This window comes from Mustela lutreola, chromosome 4, assembly GCF_030435805.1.
Source record: "Mustela lutreola isolate mMusLut2 chromosome 4, mMusLut2.pri, whole genome shotgun sequence".
Taxonomy (NCBI): domain Eukaryota; kingdom Metazoa; phylum Chordata; class Mammalia; order Carnivora; family Mustelidae; genus Mustela; species Mustela lutreola.
In genome coordinates, this window is record NC_081293.1 from 130,554,214 (window position 1) to 130,575,873 (window position 21,660).

The 21,660-nt window shown below is 39.2% G+C and overlaps 1 protein-coding gene across 2 annotated transcripts; it reads right to left on the bottom strand.

The window, feature by feature from the left end:
• LOC131829360 (lanosterol 14-alpha demethylase) lies at positions 1-21,172 on the bottom strand. Of its 2 annotated transcripts, none has more exons than XM_059171094.1 (10): positions 21,153-21,172; positions 19,061-19,159; positions 15,091-15,267; positions 13,780-13,906; positions 12,060-12,234; positions 10,126-10,245; positions 9,514-9,709; positions 8,207-8,302; positions 7,013-7,181; positions 1-937 (listed from the first exon to the last, which is right to left on the bottom strand). In XM_059171094.1, exons 3-10 carry the CDS (start codon positions 15,241-15,243, stop codon positions 759-761), a joined length of 1,215 nt encoding a protein of 404 aa, XP_059027077.1. In that variant the 5' UTR covers positions 15,244-15,267; positions 19,061-19,159; positions 21,153-21,172; the 3' UTR covers positions 1-758. The 2 variants fall into 2 exon arrangements, with proteins under 2 accessions (XP_059027077.1, XP_059027076.1); XM_059171093.1 differs by lacking the exon at positions 21,153-21,172 and adding an exon at positions 20,720-21,067.
• Between the last annotated feature and the right edge of the window lie 488 nt (positions 21,173-21,660).

Genomic DNA, 21,660 nt, shown 5'->3' on the forward strand with positions numbered 1-21,660 from the left:
TATTCCTTAAGGACTTTATTTTGGGCTTTCACATTTATGTCACCATGTGGAACCAGATGGAAATTTATCAGATAAACAAATATATAGCATTTAGTAGTTAGATTAAGATACTTGTGCATTCTTTAGTACTATTATTTCTTAGGAAACATAATTACTAAGTCATCGTCAGATCTGTTTGTTTCCTGGAGACAATGCTTCTTCCAGTTAAAATTTCAAAGGACATTTTTCTACAGCATAGCTCCACCACGCTGGGTATCATACCAAAACAACTGAAGAGATTCTTTTTTATCAAAGGCTTTACATGGGAGTTCCTTATCCATCCATCCTCACTCACACACACAAACATTACTCAGTAAATAAATAACCTGAGTTTCCAAGTATCTCCCTGGGCCTCTGGGCTTTTTTCTACTTGCAGATCTAAGATGTAAATACCCCAAATCTACTTTCCAAGAGCTATGTTTGTTAAGATTAATACCTGGACACTGTGTTTAGAATCTGTCAATTACCAAGATCCCCCTAAATAATTTCATATAGTGAATTTGATTTCCTTAATAGCCATCATAAAACTATTAGGAAATATACGAAATGCCATTAGATTTGATGGAACCATTCAGTTCAGAAAATATAAAAACTAAGTTAATCTAGTTGTCCTTTAAAATTCAAAGAATACACCAGGAGTTGTTTCGTAAACTTCATTCTCTTCAAATGCTTTTGCGGTTTACAGTGATGTTTCACATGTTAGTTCCTTGTGGCCTTTTTCATTTTGATCTTCGTTTGTATCGGATAACTGGGTTTTCAGGGGTGTGAATCATGGTTGTATAATTCACAGTGGGAAAATATCCATCAATGAGATCAAATTCATATAAACGAAGCATAGTGGACCAAATTGTCTTGATCTGAACGTAGGCAAAATTCTCCCCAATACAACGATGACGTCCTGTTAAAAAAAGGAAAATTTTTTAAGAATCAATTGAAATTCTTTTTCCCATCTTTTCTCCTGGAGTGATAAATTTGTTTACACTTTGGAGGGATAGCAGATATAGAGATTATATTATATAGGGGAAAGATGACATATTCTTTTCACATAAAAGAAGAATATAAAAAAAATAGTTAATAAAAATCTCAGATTTTCAAGGTTTCTTTTTTAAGGGAAACAGTACTTGGATGATTATATAATGACTCTTCTAATAGCTTTTTTCTTTGAAATGTCACATCTAAGTTTAAATATATGTAAGATTTGAAATCTATGATGACAATCTATTTTGGAAATACACTAGAATATTCTTAGCTTCTGTCCCAAGACAGCCCTAATTAAAAGTCAATCAAAACTTTAAATGCCAGGGGCAACCTGGCTGGCCAATCAGGGGAGTGTGTGCAATTCTTGGTCTCAGGGTTGTGAGTTTGAGCCCCATACTGGGCGTAGAGATTACTTAAAAATACAGTCTTTAGTATTGAAACCACACTCCTTGGTAGGTGAACTTGGTCTAGGCTGGATTTCTTGTTGATCTTCTGGGGGAGGGGCCTGGTGTAGATTGGGAGGGAGATAAACCATAAGTGACTCTTAATCTCACAAAACAAACTGAGGGTTGCCGGGGGGAGGGGGTTTGGGAGAAGGGGTTGGGATTATGGACATTGGGGAGGGCATGTGATTTGGTGAGTGCTGTGAAGTGTGTAAACCTGGTGATTCACAGACCTGTACCCCTGGGGATAAAAATATATGTTTATAAAAAATAAAAAAATTAAAAAAAAAAAAAAGAAAGAAAAAAAAAATACAGTCTTTAAAAAAACACTTTAAATGCCATTTCAAGAGAACAATGGGAGAAAAAGGGATTTAATAAATCAAAATAGTAACACATACCAAGATCAAAATTTAAAAGGTTATATACACATAAAAACTGAAAAATTGATTCAAAAACACATGGATTAAAAAATACTAATTCAAAAGGATACATGCACCCCAATGTTTATGACATTACCTACAGTAGCCAAATTATGGAAATAGCCCAAGTATCTATAAACATGAATGGATAAAGAAGGTGTGGTACATATATACAATGGAATATTACACAGTCATAAAAAATGAAATCCTGGGGCGCCTGGGTGGCTCAGTGGGTTAAAGCCTCTGCCTTCGGCTCAGGTCATAGTCTCAGGGTCCTGGGATCGAGCCCCTCCTTGGGCTCTCTGCTCCACGGGCAGCCTGCTTCCTCCTCTGCCTGCCTCTCTGCCTACCTGTGATCTCTGTCAAATAAATAAAATTTTTTTTAAAAGAGAGAATGAAATCCTGCCATTTGCAACAATATGGATGGAGCTAAAAACCATTATGCTAAGCAAAGTAAGTCAGAGAAAGAAAAATGCCATCGGATTGCACTCCTGGAATTAAAGAACAAAGGAGCAAAGGGGAAAAAGAGGCAAACCAAGAAACAGACTCTTTACTATAGAGAACAAACTAAAGGTTATCAGAATGGAGGTGGGGGGGCGTGATTAAGGCATGCACTTGTAATGAGCACCGGGTGTTGTATGGAAGTGTTGAGTCACTATATTATACCCCTAAAACTAGTATTACACTGTATGTTAACTAAGTGGAATTCAAATGAGACCATTTTTTTTTTTTTAATGCATATAGAAATGCAAAGGAGGACCGAGGATATCCAGAGCAGTCTTGGGGAAAAAAAAAATAAAAAGTTGGAAGACTTAAACTGACTTCAAATCTGACTTCAATACTAAAGGGACAACAGCTGTGATACTGTGGTTTATAATAAATATTTGCTCCTTCTCCCATCCTTAGCACAGAGCTCCTCAAACACCTTGGAATTTCTTAAGAGCAAAGAGCAGTAAAAGAAAAAAGACTTTTGTTATTCAAAACAAGCTCCTTTCAACCACACCTGGGTTTGTAAATGGGGGACTTCTAGAAATCCCCTCAGAGTAGGGCCTGGCAGCCAGGGGAACCAACCATGTGCTTAAAGGGTTAGAACTTACAGCCCTAACTCCTGACCTCCAGGACAGAAAAGGGGCTGGAGGTTGAATTAATCACCAAAGATTTAATCAATCATGCCTACATAATGAAGCCTCACCCCTATAGTATGGAGGACTGAGAGCTGTATTCAGAGAGCTTTCCAGAGCAGTGAACCTATGGTCTCCATAGGGTGGAGACGGTGGGCATGTGGCATTCCCAGAAGGCATGGAAGCTCTGTGCCCCTTTCCCCATACCTTGCCCTATGTATCTCCTCAATAAGCTGTTCCTGAGTTGTATCCCCCCCGCTTTGTAATAAACTGTTAATCCAGTAAATAAACTGTTTTCTGGGTTCTGTGAGCCATTTTAAGAAGCTGTGGCACCCCAAAGAGGAGACCAAGAAAACTCTGATTTATAGCTCAGCAGTCAGAAGAACAGGAGACAAACTGGACTCGCAACTGGTATCTGAAGTAATGGAGGGCAAGGGGGAGTCTTGTGGGACTACGCCCTTAACCTCTGGGGTCTGTGATTACCCCAGGTGAATAGTGTCAGAACTGAGTTGAACTGCAGGACACCCAGTGGGTGTCCATAGAAAATTAGTGTGGGAAAAACACCCAAACGTTTAGTGGCCAGAAATGTTGTTAGAAGTAGAGTGTAGAGTAGAAAGTGGGGTTCTTTTTCTTTCACAGCAACCAACCAAAACAATGTGGTCCTGGACAGGGCTCAACAAACAGAACAATAAAACACAGCAAAGGGTGAAGACATACTTTTATGGTTATTTGATTATCAGCAAAGGCAGTAAATAAAGCAAGCCAAGGATGAAAAAGTTTTTTTAACATATGGTATGGGAATAACTGTATCTAACATTAAAAAAAGGGGAGGTGGTGCCTGTGCGGGCTCAGTGGGTTAAGCATCTATCTTCGGCTCAGGTCATGATCCTGGGGTCCTGGGATAGAGCTCGCATCAGGTTCCCTATTCAGTGTGGAGCCTGCTTCTCCCTATCCCTCTGCCCCCAAGCCCCAGTGTATACTCTCTTGCTTGCTTTCTCAAATAAGTAAAATCTTTTTTAAAACGACAAACCAAAAAACCTTCAATTTCTGTCTCACACCAACTCAAAAACTAATTCCAGGTGATCATAGACCTAAACATAATGCTACGGCAATCAAAAAAATTTTTTAAGATTTTATTTATTAGAGCATGAGAGAGAGCAGACAGCACAAGCAGCGGGGGTTGGAGGGGAACAGAGGGAAAGGGAGAAGCAGACTCTCCACTGAGCAGGGAGCCCCAAGCAGGGCTTGATCCCAGGACCCTTAGATCATGACCTGAGCCAAAGGCACACAGGTGCCCCAAACCATCATATTTAATAAGGAATAATAGAGGAGAATGTCTTCATAGCTTGGGGCCAGGCAAAGGTTTTTAGACAGGACTGGGAAACAATAACAATTTTAAAAATCAGATTTGATTGAGGTTATTCATTTGTCAAAACAATGAATACTGACTTAAATATTTCACTGTAAAATCTTGCATCAAAACTAGAATACTGAAGTGTAGTTTATTATATACTTGCTGAAAAACAAGAGTGACAATATACTGATGTATATATAGTTTACTTTAAAATGCACTTGATAAGTAAATCAAGTGATGGACAGATATGTGATAAAACAAGTATAAGTAAAATGTCAGTGGCAGAATCTAGATAATGGGTATATGAATGTTCAATATAAAATTCTTTTGACTTTGCTTTGAAATTTTTATTAAAATGTCAGGGGAATTTTAATAATAGGAAATATAATTCATGTATTTTTAAAAGGTTATATATAAAAGCCAGAGAGACAAACTTAATAAAAGATGATATCAGAAATATTTAGGCCAGAAATGACTAATGCCTTCCAATCTCTCCAGCCTACCAGAACCTCATAAAGTAGTGAGCTCAGTAACAAAAGATGGCTTTTCAGGGAATACAAAAAGATCAAATTACTGGAATTGAAAAAAGCATTGTTAAGCCTTGGTTTCCATTTCTGAAAAATGAATGACAGTCCCCATTCTTCATAGTGTGGTTGTGAAGATTAAATAGAGGAAAAATTTTAAAATGCGTATTACTAGCACAGTGCTGCATGGCCCATAAATGCACTTACTTCGAGGAGCCCTATTTAAGAAGAGTGTTTACAAACCATTCCATATGCAAATACAACATCTAAGGAGAGGGTTGGCTTACTCACAGGAAGATTAAAGGACTATTTTTAATAGAAGGAAATTAGAAGTACCCAAACTATGAATTAATAGAAAAATGGATAAATTCTGATGATTCACAAAGATAATATGACAATGAATAAGCTACATGCTACATTCACCAACACAGAAAAAATTACACAATTACAGAGTCATGATTAAAGAAACTGGGACACGTTTAACATGATGATCATATGGGGTAGAACACTGTCCCCCCAAAATTCATATCTACTCAGAAATCAGACTTTGCAGATATAATTAGTTACAATGAAGTCATACCAGGTTAGGATGAACCCTGAATCCAATGCTGGTGTGTCCTTCAAAGAAAGCCATGCACAGATTCAGAGATACACCCACAGGGCAGATGGCCAAGGGAAGACAGGCAGTGATGAGAGCAATATAGCTACAAGCCAAGGAATGCCAAAGATGGCCAAGAGCCTCCAGAAGTTTGGGACAAGCAAGGAAAGACTGTCCCCTGGAGCCAACAGGAAGAGTAAGGCCCTGCCAACATCTTAATTTCAGACTTCCAGCCCCCAGAAATGTGGAAGAAGAAATGTCTATTGTTTTAAATCATCCAGTTTGTGGGAGGTACAGTAGCCCTAGGAAACTAGCACAATGGTGAAAAATTTGAGGGAACATTATATCCTATATTGAGATAGATCAAAGATATACAGTATAACTTCAGAGAAAACAACTAGGGGATGTTTTAAACACAATGGGATGTTTAAAGGAAACATTACAATTTTTTTTTTTTTAAGTAGGCTCAACACCCAACATGGGGGCCTGAACTCATGACCCTGAGACCAAGAGTCACATGCTCTACCAACTGAGCCAGCCAAGTGCCCCCAGATTACAGATTTAATGTTAAGTTTTTAAAAATGGAATCTGTTCAAAGAACAAAATGAGCTGCCACAGAAGGTAACTGAGCAATCTATTACCTAAAAAAGTTCAAGCGCAGTCCAGGCAATTAGCAGTTTAGAAATGACTCCTGTTTGGGGCAGATTTGGGGCCACAGAACTAATGCCCCTTCCAACTGTTTGAACAATCTACGACTCTTTCATATGTGATGTTATATACCATATTATTAAATTTATTTATTAAAGTTATAAGATCTGAAGTTCCTAAAGTACTTTCTACTTCCCTTAACATATGGAGACAGTGTGACCAATGACAAAAAAAAGTTGTGCCACTTCAAATCTCTTTGGAAAGGCTAAACAAGAAGTCATAAAACGTAGTTTAATCTGTCCAGTACCAGTGAAGAGAGAGATTATCGCAGGAACAAAGATCTGCCTGCATAATTTAAGGATCGTAACTGAAATGCATAAGCTTGCAAACCTATGCAAGACCTGCCCAAATTTAAAGACCATTTTATCCTAAGGATACAGACAGAGCACCAAAAAGTTGACTAACAATCCAAAAAAGCTTCAATTTTAATAAGACTGCTTTTGCTCTTTTCTGAAACACTGATAATCTCTTACAATGTTTAGCCTGAAATAATTGCCCAAATGGTGTGCTAATTCCCGTGGCTCTTTAAAATTCACAAAGAGCTTTAAATACTGTTATAAGGGAGAACAGGGTGTACTATAAAAATTAAACCTGAAGAAACTAAATTGGTCAGAAGGTAACAGGGCATTATACAAGGATTCACTGAGCTATTTCCTTTAGAACAAAGAAAATACTTTTTCCAATTTGGCAAAGATGATACTCCTACAAATGTTGACAGGAATGTCCCTATGAGGAAAAGATGTTTATAAATAAAATTCATATGGATTATTTTTACCGACATAAATATATTATCAGAACAAACATTTCAAATGTAAAATGGTATCTTACCAGCTCCAAATGGCACATAAGCAAACTTCTCTCCTGATGCTGGATTGTCCTGTAAGTAGCGATCAGGATTAAAGTCCAGACGTTCTACCCATGAGTCTTTAAGTCTCTGATTGACAGTGGGAGAGACACACACCTGATGTCCTGGAGGAATGGTATACCCTGCCACAGTCTACAAATGAAACCAACACACTTCATTAGATAATATAAGAACTATTTTACCAAATAACCAGACTATTATGTAATAAAGCATTAACACATGTAATACACATATATTTTTAAAACTAGCTAGATGATAGGCCAGGTAAAAATTATTTTCACTCAAGATGATTTCCAAGTGACCCAACACTGGGCTGAAAACTTTAAAAAGCCGTAATACCTCAGAGGTAGCAGAGGGATATCAAGGAGCCTTTCACAATCCGATCTGTATATTTCCACACTACCAGAATTTTTTTTTTCACACTACCAGAATTTTTAACAAAAGAAGCTTTTTTAAAAATCAGGGGGGAAAAATATACTACCATTTTGAAAACCCTAATTGTCGGGGCACCTCGGTGGCTCAGTCGTTAAACGTCTGCCTTCGGCTCAGGTCATGATCCCAGGGTCCTGGGATCAAGCCCTGCATTGATCAGGCTCCCTGCTCAGCAGAAAGCCTGCTTTTGCCTCTCCCAATCCCTCTCCTGCTTGTGTCCCCTCCCTTGCTCTCTCTCTCTGTGTCAAATAAATAAATAAAATCTTTAAAAAAAAACAAAAACCAAAAAACCCTAATTGTTAAATAAAAATGCAGGGAACAGATTAGCATGTATACTCTCTAATTACATAAAATTATCTATATAATCAGAATATGTAATTATATATTAGAACATAAAAAACTGAAATTATATGGGAATGATTATCCTTTTATAATTTAAAAAATTCTCTTTGGGGGCGCCTGGGTGGCTCAGTGGGTTAAGGCCTCTGCCTTCGGCTCAGGTCATAATCTCAGGGTCCTGGGATCGAGCCCCACATCGACTCTCTGTTCAGTGGGGAGCCTACTTCCCCCTCTTTCTCTGCCTGCCTCTCTGCCTACTTGGGATCTCTGTCCGTCAAATAAATAAATAAATAAATCTTTTTAAAAAATTCTCTTTGCTGTTATATTTTTCTTCTTTTTGATCAATTAAACAGGAATGGAAAGGGAAATCTAACCAAGAGACTCACCTGAGGAGTTTTGGCCATTCTCATCATGGTCATTATAGGAGGTCGAAGTCTTAATGTTTCTTTTATACAGCGATCAAGTAAATTTAGATCCTTCAGCTAAAAAGGGAAAACATTTCCCGAGTTTTAGAAATATCTTAATTTACTTCAGCAGTATGTGTTTAAATTTCTGGGTTAAAATAAAATAGATTATATTGCGGTAGAAGTGCACAGGTAACTGGTTCAGTATCTGAGATTATCTCATTCTGTCATTATCCATGATCAACAAGGGAAAGAGGCCAGGATACCATCAGTATAAGCTGTAATCACTGAAGAATGGCACAGTAAGGGGCTGCAAAAATCCACTTGTCTAAAAAATGAAAACACTAGCAAAAATCACGCTACCACATGTATGAAACCTGAAACATGCTAAGTGAAAGAAGCCAGTCACAAAAGACCACATATTGTATAATCCCATTTATATGAGAATGTCCAGGGTACGGCAAATCTATACAGACAAAAAGTAGATTAGTGGTAGCCAGGGGTAGGGGAAATGGAGCATTTGACTGCTTTCAAATTGGATACCAGCTTTCTTTTGGTAGTGATTTAAATGTCCTAAAATTGTGATGGTTTTCACAATTCTGAATATATCAAAAAATAGCAAGTTATATACTCTAAATGGCCTGATTCTATATTATGTAAATTATGTATCAATTATTATTTTAAAAGTTACAAAATCAGGAATGAAAGACCCATCACTCCTGACCTTACAGAAATAGAAAGGATTCTAAGAGAATACTATAATAACTGTAAACCAATGAATTAGGTAACCTAGAAGAAAATGGACACATTCCTAGAAGGACAAAACCAGACTCAAGAAGAAACAAAATGTATGAATAGATGTATAACACATAATCAACTTCCCACAAAGAAAAGCACAGACTCCAATGGCTTTACTGGTGAATTCTAACCAAACATGCAAGAAGGATTATTAATCTTCACAAACTCTTCCAAAAAAATAAAAGGGGAGGGAACACTGGTAAACTCATTCTGAGACCAGCATTTCTCCATGCACCAAAACCTGTCAAAGACCTCATAATAAAACTACACATCAATATTCTGTATGAACACAGATGCAAAAATCCTCAACAAAATACTAGCAAACTGAATCCAATGTTAAGACATTTCACAGAGGTGTGTGGGGAATTTTCTAAAAGAAACTAAGCAATTTAATCTATAGTAAATAGAATATATCAAATTGTCCCCTTTAAAAACTAGCCATTCATTATATACTGCAGTCACAAAGCAATGAAAGGAAAAATGCAACAAACCTGGTCATAAGTTAAAGGAGGGAGATGTTCTCCACAGACTGTTTTCTGTTCTAAATAACATTTCTCTTGAAGTGTTTTGTCTCTGGCCAAAAAGAAGCCCATCCAGGCACTAGTAGTTGAGGATGTGTGCTGGCCAGCAAGAAGCAGTCCAATAAGCATGCCCGCCACTTCGTCATCTGTCAAAGGACGCCCATCCCTGTGGAAGGAGTCACACACAAATTTAACAGTTCGGCAGACCCACTTCATGCTCCACATTTAAATAAAGGGTCATAGTGAGTAAGTTTTTCAGGTGTAATAGTCTTGCATTTGCCCATCACAAATGAGAATTCTTTCCCTTGAGGGGAAAGAGACAGACAATAGAAAAGTATGATTTTCATTACAAAAGATGTTACTGTGGTTTGTCAATAGATGTTTCCCCATGTGTGGTCGGTCCTCAGGCTCCAGGAAGGCGATGGGATCCCAAGAATTCGTGTCTCATCCATTTAACAAGCCCAAGGCTCACAGCTACGAATTTTGTCAACATCACTACTTTTTAACTGGACATATTATTTAACTTTGTTTTAATATGCAATTTCCTGCTTCGGCTTAACATGTGATCCAAACAGCACTTACTTGTAAGTAGAATCTAGTAAAGTTTGGAGAATGTCATCAATTTTTTCTTCTGACTGTCTGCGCTTCTGGATTGCTTTATAGAAAATATTCTTGATCTCTCGATGAGCTCTGTCCCTACGTCTGCAATTCAAAGACAAAAATGACTAAAAAAATAATGTCATACTTCCTGGCATCAGATTCATTTTGGAAAATAACCAGGACCTCGCTTATAGCAACCTTATTTAACTAATTTAAATGACTCTAATAAAACAACTGATTAAAAAAAACTCAGAACCAAAAGAAAAAGAGAAGCTATAAAAATCTCATACTGTTAGAAATTTCTAGGATCCTTAAAGGCAAGAAATGTGTCCTAACATATATATCCCTGATTGCTAATATACTTCCTGTGTTCTAACACAAGGTCTAAAACAAGACTTATGATTATTACTTTAGAACCATTTTCCAGTTTAACAGAAGAACACTCCTTTAAATTAACGAAATTCCAATTTTAACCAAATTAATTTTTTAAAAAGATGGAGAGTCATTCTGGTTTTTCTGTAGGAGTCAGAATTTAAATAAACCTAAGATTTATTTAGGATGATCTAAATCTAGGATTTAGAACACGACTACAGTATACAGGATTTGATTCTACTTTGATCTTCTGAGACAACATGGTTTTATAGGGGCAAAAATACTAGTATAGTCAGAAAACAAACTTCAGGTCCCCAAACCTTAACCTTTAAAGTAGAGTGCTCATGTTTGAGAAAGTTAATCACCCACTTTGACCTCCTGTGAGGTAGATGCTCTTAGCCTCACTTCACAGGCAGCTGCATGTTACAAACAGCCAGAAAGCAGTGGAGCTGAAATTTAAAACCAGGCAACCTGACTACCTAGCCTCTACCTAGCTTCTTAAAACCAGGCAATCTGACTACCTAGCTGACTGCCTAAGGCTTCCAATAAAAACAGCCGCTCCGCTGTGTTTGTAAGACTGTTACTGAGGATCTGCTGAGACAATGTGGGAAGATGTTTCCCAATATGAACATAGCAGTGCCAGAAAAACAGAAGGCCTGTTTTAAGAAAGGGAATGGAATAATTTGGTTAAATCATTTGGTTCAGATAAGACAGAGAAAGACTGGGCTAAAGTGGGAAAGGTCTATCATACCAAGCTCAGGCATTTCTGACTTCATCTAGGAAATAGAAAAGGGAAAAACGGCTTGTTGCACGTTCCTGGAGACCCCACTACAGGTTACAGATGAAAACATTTTAAAAACTGCAAAGCTCCTTACAAATATAAGGTTTTACAAGTTCCAAAGAATTCCAGAGAATCTCTCCTGGCTTTCCCTTTTTCTCCCCCTCTTTAACCTGAAACTGTACAAAACTATGTAGCAGAAGCAGAAAAAGGGAGTGCCAGTTTAACTCCTCCCATCTCTCACCTGAACGGAAAAGAATCAACAGGTATAGAAAGCCCACTAATATGCAAGACACTAAACTATATGTCAAGTCCTATAAGCAGTATTTCTTTGTATCAGATGGTCCCCGCCTTTAAGGAAATCACAGTATAGTTTTGAGAAAAGCACTACTACTTCAAAACAAAGAAATTTCACAACAGACTATAAAAACTATAAAATGCTCATATTTTCAAATAAGTGCATAGAGGGGTGTATCACTGTTAGGTAGAGCCCAGAGACCTTTCTGAGTAGATGAGATTTGTGAGATAAGTAGGTTTTAAATGAGAACAGCTAGACAACACATGACCTCTTATAAACTGAAACTGAGCTTAAATGAGCTCACTACATAAAGAAAACCTGTCTTGAATTCTTACAGAAGAAGGGAGCTCATAATCTCCCCTAATTTGTCTGTTTTATGTTTATTTTTTTATCTTGGTGAATGCAAAGCATACCAACACTGCAGCATTTCTACAGTTAAATAAGCAAGTACGGCGTCTTTATCCATACCTGAAACTAGGCAAAGGGAGCCAGCCTGGCAGCAGCCAGGCCGCATGGCTAAAACCTCCATCCAGATCTGCATACAGCTGTGCCACTTTCTCATTGAGTTGACTTCTGATTTCCTTTCCATGTAAACAATGGCTAGCTGTTAAAATTATGAGCTCAGAAAGAGCCTCAAACAAATCTAGAGGGAAAAAGATCATTCCCATTACTATTGCCAAATAGTCTTTTGAAATTTTCACTTTCTTAGAGATGTAAAAGTATTACAAAGGAAAACTATGAACACAAACTCAAGAACCAACAATATCCTGTTTGTATCTTCAAAAAAAAAAAAAAAAAAGCCTACAGACAGACATGGACACAACAAAGAGAGGCAAGAAACTCATGGTGGGAAGCATCTCTGTACAGCCAAAACGGAAGCCACAAAGGCATCCCTGGACCTCACTCATGACTCTTCAACTTGAAAAGATAAATTGAAGATAAAAAAGAATACAGTGAGGGGCACCTAGCTGGCTCAGTTGATAGAGCGTGTGATTTTTTATCTCGGAGTCATGAGCTTGAGCCTTGCACTGGGTGTAGAGATTACTTAAAAATAAAAATTTTTTAAAAATGAATAAATTTACAGGAATTCCAAGTACTTCCTTCCAATAAAGTTACAGGAGTTCGAAGGTCAAAAGCAATTAGACCAGGACTAAAATTTGAGGTCTTGCCTATATATGTAAGAAAACTGTAGCTAATCATCAGTTGGTATATCCCAAACTGGAGACAGATACGTCAGGGAAGCACATTTGGATGACATTTAAAAATCATAAAAATCACCCAATGCCTTGTTCTTTAATTCTGTGTTTACCAAATGAACTTCCAATTATCACTTGGCTTTGCAGTTAGATTTGCCAATGAAGGTTAGCAAATTCTGGTGTTCTTAGTGCTATAACTTTGTCTCACTTATACTTATTAAGTTGGCCATTTTGGTTTATACATCAGCTTCTTCTATTGTTAGAAATATATCACATCAGCTTCAGGTGGCTTAAAAACAAAATGAAGTTTCTGGACCATTTAAAAACTGAAGACCACACCCAAAATATGGAGACCCACACAGAGGTCTTGATGCCCAGTGAGGCAGATGTTGCTTCCTGACGTGGGGTGGGAATTTTCTCTGAGAGGAACACTTACTGTCCAATATAAATAATGGATTCACATAAGTATCCAAAGAAGATCAAGTTATACTCATTATATGCTATACATAATGCAAGAAAGCATATAATAACATTTGGTGATAGAGTAAGCCTACGTATTTAAATTTACTCTTTTCATTAAATAAGTCATTCCCATACAATATCAGATAGATAGGGTATGACATACAAAATTAAATCATTTAGACTTTTACTTGCTCGAGGTGGGTTAAAAAAAGTTATTTTTACTTTTTGTCTTAAAATGACCTTGCAGAAAGTTTTACGTTCAGTTTATTTCAAAATTTAACCATGACTCGTATTTGTACAAATACATGGATGTTAATTAACCCATTCTAAGGTTTTTGATAGGTGAACAGCAATAATCACTTCCTCTCAGGTCTTTTTAACTCTGTGGTTATCAAAACATATTCATTCCAATAATCTGAGTGGTTTTTACATATGCTGCAGATGGTTTTTCATTATACACACACACATTTCTAGTCATAAAAAAAAGTAGAAATACTAGGACAAATGCAAAACCAAAACAGTTTGCTTACTTTTTTCTCCACTTTCTCCCCAACTCTGGAAGTATTCCTTTGTTTCTTTCTCAATTATAGAAACATGCTGTCTAAAGTGGGCTATGTTAAGGCCACTTTTTAACATTTTCTTCTGCTCCAAAAAAACCTTCAAAATATTAACAGTATAATACCAAGCATTAAAACACAATTTTGTTTTATCAGAAGATTCATTTGGGTTATTATAACTCGAAGAAAACAATATTCTAAAAAAAGATATTGAAATAAAAATAATAAAAGATTTTTTAAAACTACACCAGACATGGATCTGAAGTAACACACACAGAGATACCTGCTATGCAGGCCCTCAACTAATGATAAATTAGGAATCCCACTGCCTTTCCTTCCTACATACGCATTTTCCCACTCCTGACCCGAGGGCTTCCCTTTCCTATCCTGTTAGGTTCTAGCATCCCAACCCAACCCAGATACCAACACAAGTCCCCAAAGGTTCATTATGTTCCCATATCATTTTTATCCTACTTCATATATTTTCCCATTCCATTCCCAAAGAACCACCATTCTTCTCACTATCTTCCAGAAGTTTAACGAGAATTTCAATATAGTCTGACTGAAATAAATTCACACTGAGACAACCAATGGTTTTAAACCATTGGGACATTTCTATTTTAAGAATCTGATCATCAGTGTGAAAAAATGAGTAGATATATTTGACCAGAGGGATTTTCTAGGGTTCTTGCATTTGGCCTTGAGGAACCATTCATTCCCCCGCACCTCGCTCATCCCCAGAAATAACACTTCATGTCAACTCTTAACCACTACACTAGGATACTAGGTCATGTGTGGTACAATCTCAGCCAGAGCCCACACCAAGCCACAGAGCCAATGATCTCATCTGTGTTTTGCATCAATTTGCACCACTTTAATATCTGACTTTAAGACGGGAAAAGAAATCACACCAACTTCTAAAGCCAACAATCTCTAGCTCAAAAGAGCGCATATGCTAGAGTTTCAGGCAGGAGTAGAGTCATGAGGCCCTTCCAATGAAATAATGAGATTTTCTTGTTATCCACTTGAATCAATGCCCAAAGTTACCATCAATTCTCTTTCTTTGTACAGGCAACCTTTAAAATTGCTTAGCCCATGTCTGTAGCTATAAAACAATACCCATTCCTCATCAGTTACCCAGGCCTTTCCTTTTAAATGTCTCATTCTACAGATTTTTTTGAACCAAGGAATGTATTTCTACATTCTAAATGTACAATATTATATTATCAGCTGTAACTATTATATTACAGATTTGTCTTTCTTGAAGATACTGGCGTCACCTACTGGATTTGGCACATCATATGCAACTCCCTTCCCAAACACAGGTGTTGTCAGACGACTGTAGACATCTTCTGCATTCAGGTCCTCGTTTTTACTATTAAAAAGCAGTGCAGCAGCATCACTCCCCAGAAGATAAGTAAATGTCTTGCCCACCATGGTAAAACTAAATACAGGTCCATACTAAAGAAAGAAAAGTAGCCATAGTGATGATACTGAAAAATATGTACCCCTAAACTAAACACTAATTCATTAATTCACAAAACATTTTTAAAAATTAAAACACGCATAAACTTTAATGCAATTATTCACCCAGTCTTTGTGCAAATTTGTAATTATTTTCATCCAGCTGAAAGTAAAATACAAACTTTTTATTCTGCTTTTTTTCAGTTTCTACTGAAAATATTCTCTATCCTTTACACAGATATCGTAATTTTAGGAATTATTCTTTCATTATTGGACATATGGATGATATGTCAGTTCTTTATTTATTATGGATAATTCTGCAATGAGTATCTCTGAGAATACAGACTTTTTCCCCCCTTGGATAAAGATAAATTCACAGGAGTCACCAAAGGTTATGACCTGTCCTATTGTGCTTGCTGTGTAAAGACATCCAAAGTTTATTTAGTTACCCAGTTTACTACTATCCCACCAACACTAAATGATTTCATTTTTAACTTTTTGTTAATCTGGTTGGGTGCTAAATGCTTTACCTTGAAGTTTTCTGATTATTAGTAAAGACCAGGCTCTGGGGATACAACTAAATCAAATAATCACATTAACAAATGTAAAAATGCAAATGTGACAAGTACTATTGGAAGGAAAGTAACTCCGTGAGGAGAGAACTAATAAAAGGGAGACCAAAGAGAGGAAAGGCCACCTGAGCTGAGGCTCAAAGGATGAGACACAAAGATCCTAACTGGGGGCGGCAGGCGCTGGGGAAGGACAAGATGAGATGAGAGCTGAGTCTGCAGGGCTGAGACTATATTATAGAGTCTCATAAGCCATATTAGGAAGAAGTTTTTTCTTACAAGCAATGGAAACCCATAGAAGATTTTAAACTGCATGGGAGGGACACACGGATATATGCATATTTTAAAAGAAAGATCCCTCTGGCTGCTATACGGAGGAGGGTGAAACAAGAGCAGAAAGAATGTCAGACGAGTTAGAGCCTATTGCAGGAACCTGATGATGAAAACCTGCCATGTGGTAATGATGGGGCAGTGCACACAGAAGCAGATGGATACTGAATTATTTTGAAGAGACAATTTGCAGACATCAATGGATTGAGAAAGGGAAGTATCAAGAATGAATCCTAGGCTTCTGGCAAACAGAAAAATGGTGAGAAGAGAAAACAAGACAACCAGGATTGGAGAGAGAAAAACCAAGGGTTAGCCTTCAGAAATGCTGGATTTCAGGCACCTGTGAGACAACTCAGGAAGAATCATGTGGGAGTTGGGACATCTAGGTCTGGAGCTGGAGAAGAGACCTTCACCAGAGACATTACTTTGGGTGTCACCTAGCTATGTCTAGTAAGTGAAGCCACAGGTTAGAGATGAAATCACCTAGGAAAGACTAAAGGCCAAGGCCCAAACCTCCATGAATCCCATCAGTAAAGGCCCAGGCATGAGCCCACTAATGAGTTAGAGAAAAAGCAGTCAGAGAAATAGAGGGGCAAATGAGAGAAGCCACATTTAAGAAGGAGGGAGTAGTCACCAGTGACAAATACAGCTGAGGGGTCAAGCTCATTAAACTAGGACGTGGAGCTCATTAGTGAAGGGGCTGACAGACTAAGGTAGACTGAGAGTAAGTAAACAGGACATTTTGGAAACAGTAAGTACAGAAAACTTGCTAATGGGGGAGGGGCATGAGAAGAGACCTGTAAGTCAAGAGAAGCTCTAGTCTTTTTAAATGAGTGACTTTTGAAAACTTTTCAGAGAAAATGGGAAAGATCCAGTTGAAGGCAGGCAGTCACTACACAAAGAAGAAATAACAGCATAAGGTTCCTGAGATCAAAGATGGATTGAGACTTTAACTTCCAAAAGGAAGCAAAATAGTATAAAATCAACATGATAGCCCCTGCTGGGCTCATAGCACAAGATTCTGGAGCCAGACTGCCAAGGTTCACATTCCAGGTCCTCTCCCTGTTAGCTATTGTGACCTTGGTCTACAGTCAGAGAACTTAACCTTTCTGTACTTCAGTTTCCCTCATTCATAAAATGGAAATAACAGAACCTATTATCAAGACTAAATATGTATCACCTTATCCATGATGTGTGTGTGTGTGTACAGAGAGATATATAAATAGATATATATAGATATTATAGATATATTAGGAAAGAGAGTGTTGGCCATAGTAAATTTACTTGTTTACTACTACTACTACTACTATTCCTACCACTATTATTATTACTATTATTATTATTATTAAAAGCACAGACTCAGAAATTAGACCATGTTTTATTATTATTATTAAAAGCACAGATTCAGAAATTAGACGATGTATAAATCCTGGCTTGGCCACTAGCCAGTGGTGAGCCCAAGAACAAATTATATAACCTGTTTCTCCGTTTTATCATCTATACAATGGATATACCTGAAAGGATTTTTGTGGAACTTCAGTCAGATAATCTATGTAAAGAACTTAGTAGTACAAAGTAAGTGTTTTATAATTAGTATAACAGGAAGAAAAGAGAATGATGTTTGAAAGTGGGAACATGAGAAATTTCTCTTTGGACGGTTTTACATGTCTAAAGAGGAGATAAAGTCATCTACTTTGATAGGAAGAATTAGGAGTTTAGAAAAGTGAAGGTTTGAATCATCATTGTGAGAAGTAGAAAGTATGCCAGACATACTTTGGCATAACACGACTGTTGAGCAGTGTTCAAAGTTTGCTCAGGTAGGGAATCATGAAGTCAGGAAGAAACTAATCTGGTGCGAGGAAGAAAAGAAAAAGAAAAATCCCCACAAGTTTGGGGTTTTACTACGTAAGCAAAATGAAAAGATCCAGGGTATGTATGGTATTGGCCACAGTGGCAGTGAAATGATGGACCACTGTCCCAAACTGAAAAACAAAGGAAAGTGAAGAAAAGAAGCTAACTGATCAGGAGAAAGTAAATGGGACAATGGACTGGAAAATCTAATAAGGTCAAAGAATGGTTCTAATGGAAGGAGCTGAAGAAGAAAGCCAGGAAAAGAAGTTGTGGTCTAAGACTAAAGTGTTTAAATTTATACTGTGGAGCTGAAAGAGTTAAGAGTGACAACAATTCACAATGGGACTGTGGGATAAATGGCTGAGTTGGTATTGGAAAGCTCACTAGAGAGAAGAGGGACAGAGATCTGAGTGGCCATGGTACCCCTGTGGGTCATCCAAGTGAAACTGAAGTCACAGATGTATAGAACAGGTTAGAAAATTCCACAGGGGACGGGTTAAGAAAAAGAAGGATCGATCAGTATCAATTTTAACTATGATCAGTAAGTATAAAATTCAGGTGAGTGGTTTTTTTTTTTTTAAAGTAGGCGAGTGGTTTTTAAATCACAGCTGCCAGAACTTTCCTCAGTGATGTCTCAAAGATCACCCAAGACACAGGAAAAGTTACAAGAGTCTCCAAGACCCCGCCAGCTTAAACAGGAACAGCTCCAATTTACCTGGTTTCCTATACTAAGATTACACTTTCTTTTTTTTTTTTTTTTTTAAGATTTTATTTATTCATTTGACAGAGAGAGATCACAAGTAGACGGAGAGGCAGGCAGAGAGAGAGAGAGAGGGAAGCAGGCTCCAGCTCCCTGCAGAGCAGAGAGCCCGATGCGGGACTCGATCCCAGGACCCCGAGATCATGACCTGAGCTGAAGGCAGCGGCTTAACCCACTGAGCCACCTAGGCGCCCCTACACTTTCTCTTTTAATGTTCTGCCATTTTAAAAAAGTTTGAAAAGCACAAATTTCTTTTCCTATAATTATTTGGAAAACTTACCTTCTCATATGCATTTTCTAGGAATTCAATTGGACTTTTCCCAAATGCTATGGCATGTCCAAGGAATGGAATTGGAGAGAAAATGTATGGTGGACTTTTCTGCAAAAGAAGACAAAAAATTGCAGGTTCAGATTTCATTTTGAGATATCCTGTTTTTTGGGTTTTTTTTTAAAGACTTTATTTGACAACGAGAGACAGCAAGAGGGAACATAAGTAGAGTGGGACAGGGAGAAGCAGGCTTCCCACCAAGCAGGGAGCCCTATGGGGCTCGATCCCAGGACCCTGGGATCATGACGTGAGCCAAAGGCAGATGCTTAACGACTGAGCCACCCAGGCAGCCCAAGATAACCATTTTAGTTTTCTGACCAAACACATGAAATTTACCACTAATACTAATATGTTACCTAACTTAAAAACTGCCAAACTACAAATATCTTTGGAGAGTGGCCATAGTAAAAAGAACAGAAACTCAAAACATGGTATAAGTGACTAGACAAACACAAAGGTATTGTTAATTACACATGCTGAACACTGTCCAGAGTATGTCCAGTATTATTTATTGGTGGCTCTAGGTAACGTTCTTGACCATTAGCACCCCCCAACAACAACAACAAAAAAAAACCAGGGAAATCAAACTGTATTGTCTTTACCACTACCACTCACAATTTTAGTTCCAGAATCTTGCCTAAAGAAGGCATAGAAAAAGACAAACAGTAACTTGAGATATAGAAAGATGTGAAATGTTTAAGAGGAAACAGAACACATCTCATCCACTGATTTTATTTTATTTTTTAAGTAGTCTCCACACCCAGCATGGGGTCTAAACTCAGGACCCTGAGCTCAAGACCTGAGCTGAGATCAAGGACCAGATGCTTAATCAACTGAACCACCCAGCGCCCCTCATCCACTGATTTTAGAGTAGATCAGCACTAGCAGGAACTCCTTCTCACTCACTATAAAAGGTACTTTAGATACCCTAGGTTTTAAAAAACGACTTGGTCAAAAGTTCATACATTCCACTGTTTTAAAAGCTACTTGGTGTTGTTTGGTTAAGGATGCATTCATCAAATATATTAGGTAAGTATGAAGCTAGTGGTCAATAAAAACACTAAATTAAAGAAACTGACACTTCACGGCATCATAAGAAGGGACAATCCAGTTACTCCCACCCTACCAAACACGCCCCCCACCCCCATACAGATAGAAATCGCCATTAGGGGCAGTACTACAGCTCAAAGGATACTGACCCCACCAGGGCAGTCACCAAGATACCACCACCAAGGCTCTCAATGCTACAGCCGACACACTGGCCTCGGCCATTTGGGGCACCAGCACCTCAGCCAGCACAACCACCACTAAGACCATAAACGCGGCAAGCACGACGCCCACCAAGACCAGACACGCGGCCACCGCCAGAATCGCTACAGATTGCAGGACCCCCAGCACCAAAGCCAGCAAGACCAAGTAAGTCGCGACCACAAGCAGCAGAGGGAGCAGCCACTTCCCCGTCCCCAATGCTTCTGCCGCCGTCGCCCATCTGAGCACGGCTGCGGCCGCCACTCCCGCTAGCACTTTGGCCGTCTTTGTCCTCGTCCCGCTAGCCCTTAGACCACAGTGGTCGCTGCGTCCCCCCACCCGGATCCCCTAGGGTGCACGTACCGCCCCCGCGGGCAGGGGGGCCAGGTGGCCGACTGCGAGGCGGAACAGGTAGACTAGGCCAAGCGTGAAGGCGCAGGCGATCAGCAGCATGGACAGGAGGTTCCCGCCGGTCACCCGCTCCATCGCCTGCCCCAGCACAGACCCGCCCGCCTGCAGTAAACCCAGCAACACCATCCTGACCGCCGCAGCAGCCACTACAGTTCTCCAGAGACGCTGGAGGCCGAGGTCGCCACCGCTCCTGCGACTCGATGGAGCGAGTAAAGCCGGTAGATGGGCGTCCGGAGGCGGCCCCGGCCCCCAGGTCTCCTACTAAACCCAGTCCCACCCCCTACTATCGGCTCCCACGCGCGCCACCCTGTGCGTCACAGAACGGGGCGGGCCTGATGCTAACCACGCCCCCAAGTAGGTCTTAATATGGCCGAGGTCTCCTTACGCCGGGAGAGAGGTCCTGAAAAAAGCAGGCTGCACTTATGGGATGAATGGTACAAAGACAGAAGAGAACGAAAGCTAAAGAGACGGTCACCCCCTGAGAATCACGGGCCACCTGAGCCTGCGTGCCCGGGGTGCGGGGCACCACTATACAGCGCCGGGAAAGGGCAGGCGGAGGGATCTCAGAGCGGGGTTTGCTGAGAGACGGCAGCGCTGGCGGCGCGCTCTGTGATTGCTCAGCTCGCGCGTGAGGTGATCTCAGCTTATGTGGCGTCAGCCGGGCGGGTGGCTTGAGCACCGCCCTTGGCCTGGGCAAGCGACCCGCTGCAACCGAGCTTTTCAGGGCCCGCGTCCTGAGGTACTGGAGAGACAGCCAACAAGCTCGGGAAAAGGGATATTGTGAAAGAGGCCGTCTACACACTGAAGGGTGGGGCGATGAGGTCAGTCCCATGCCACCCCAATTAAGACCAGTCTGACAGGTATTAATATATGGCATAACGATAACAAAACTT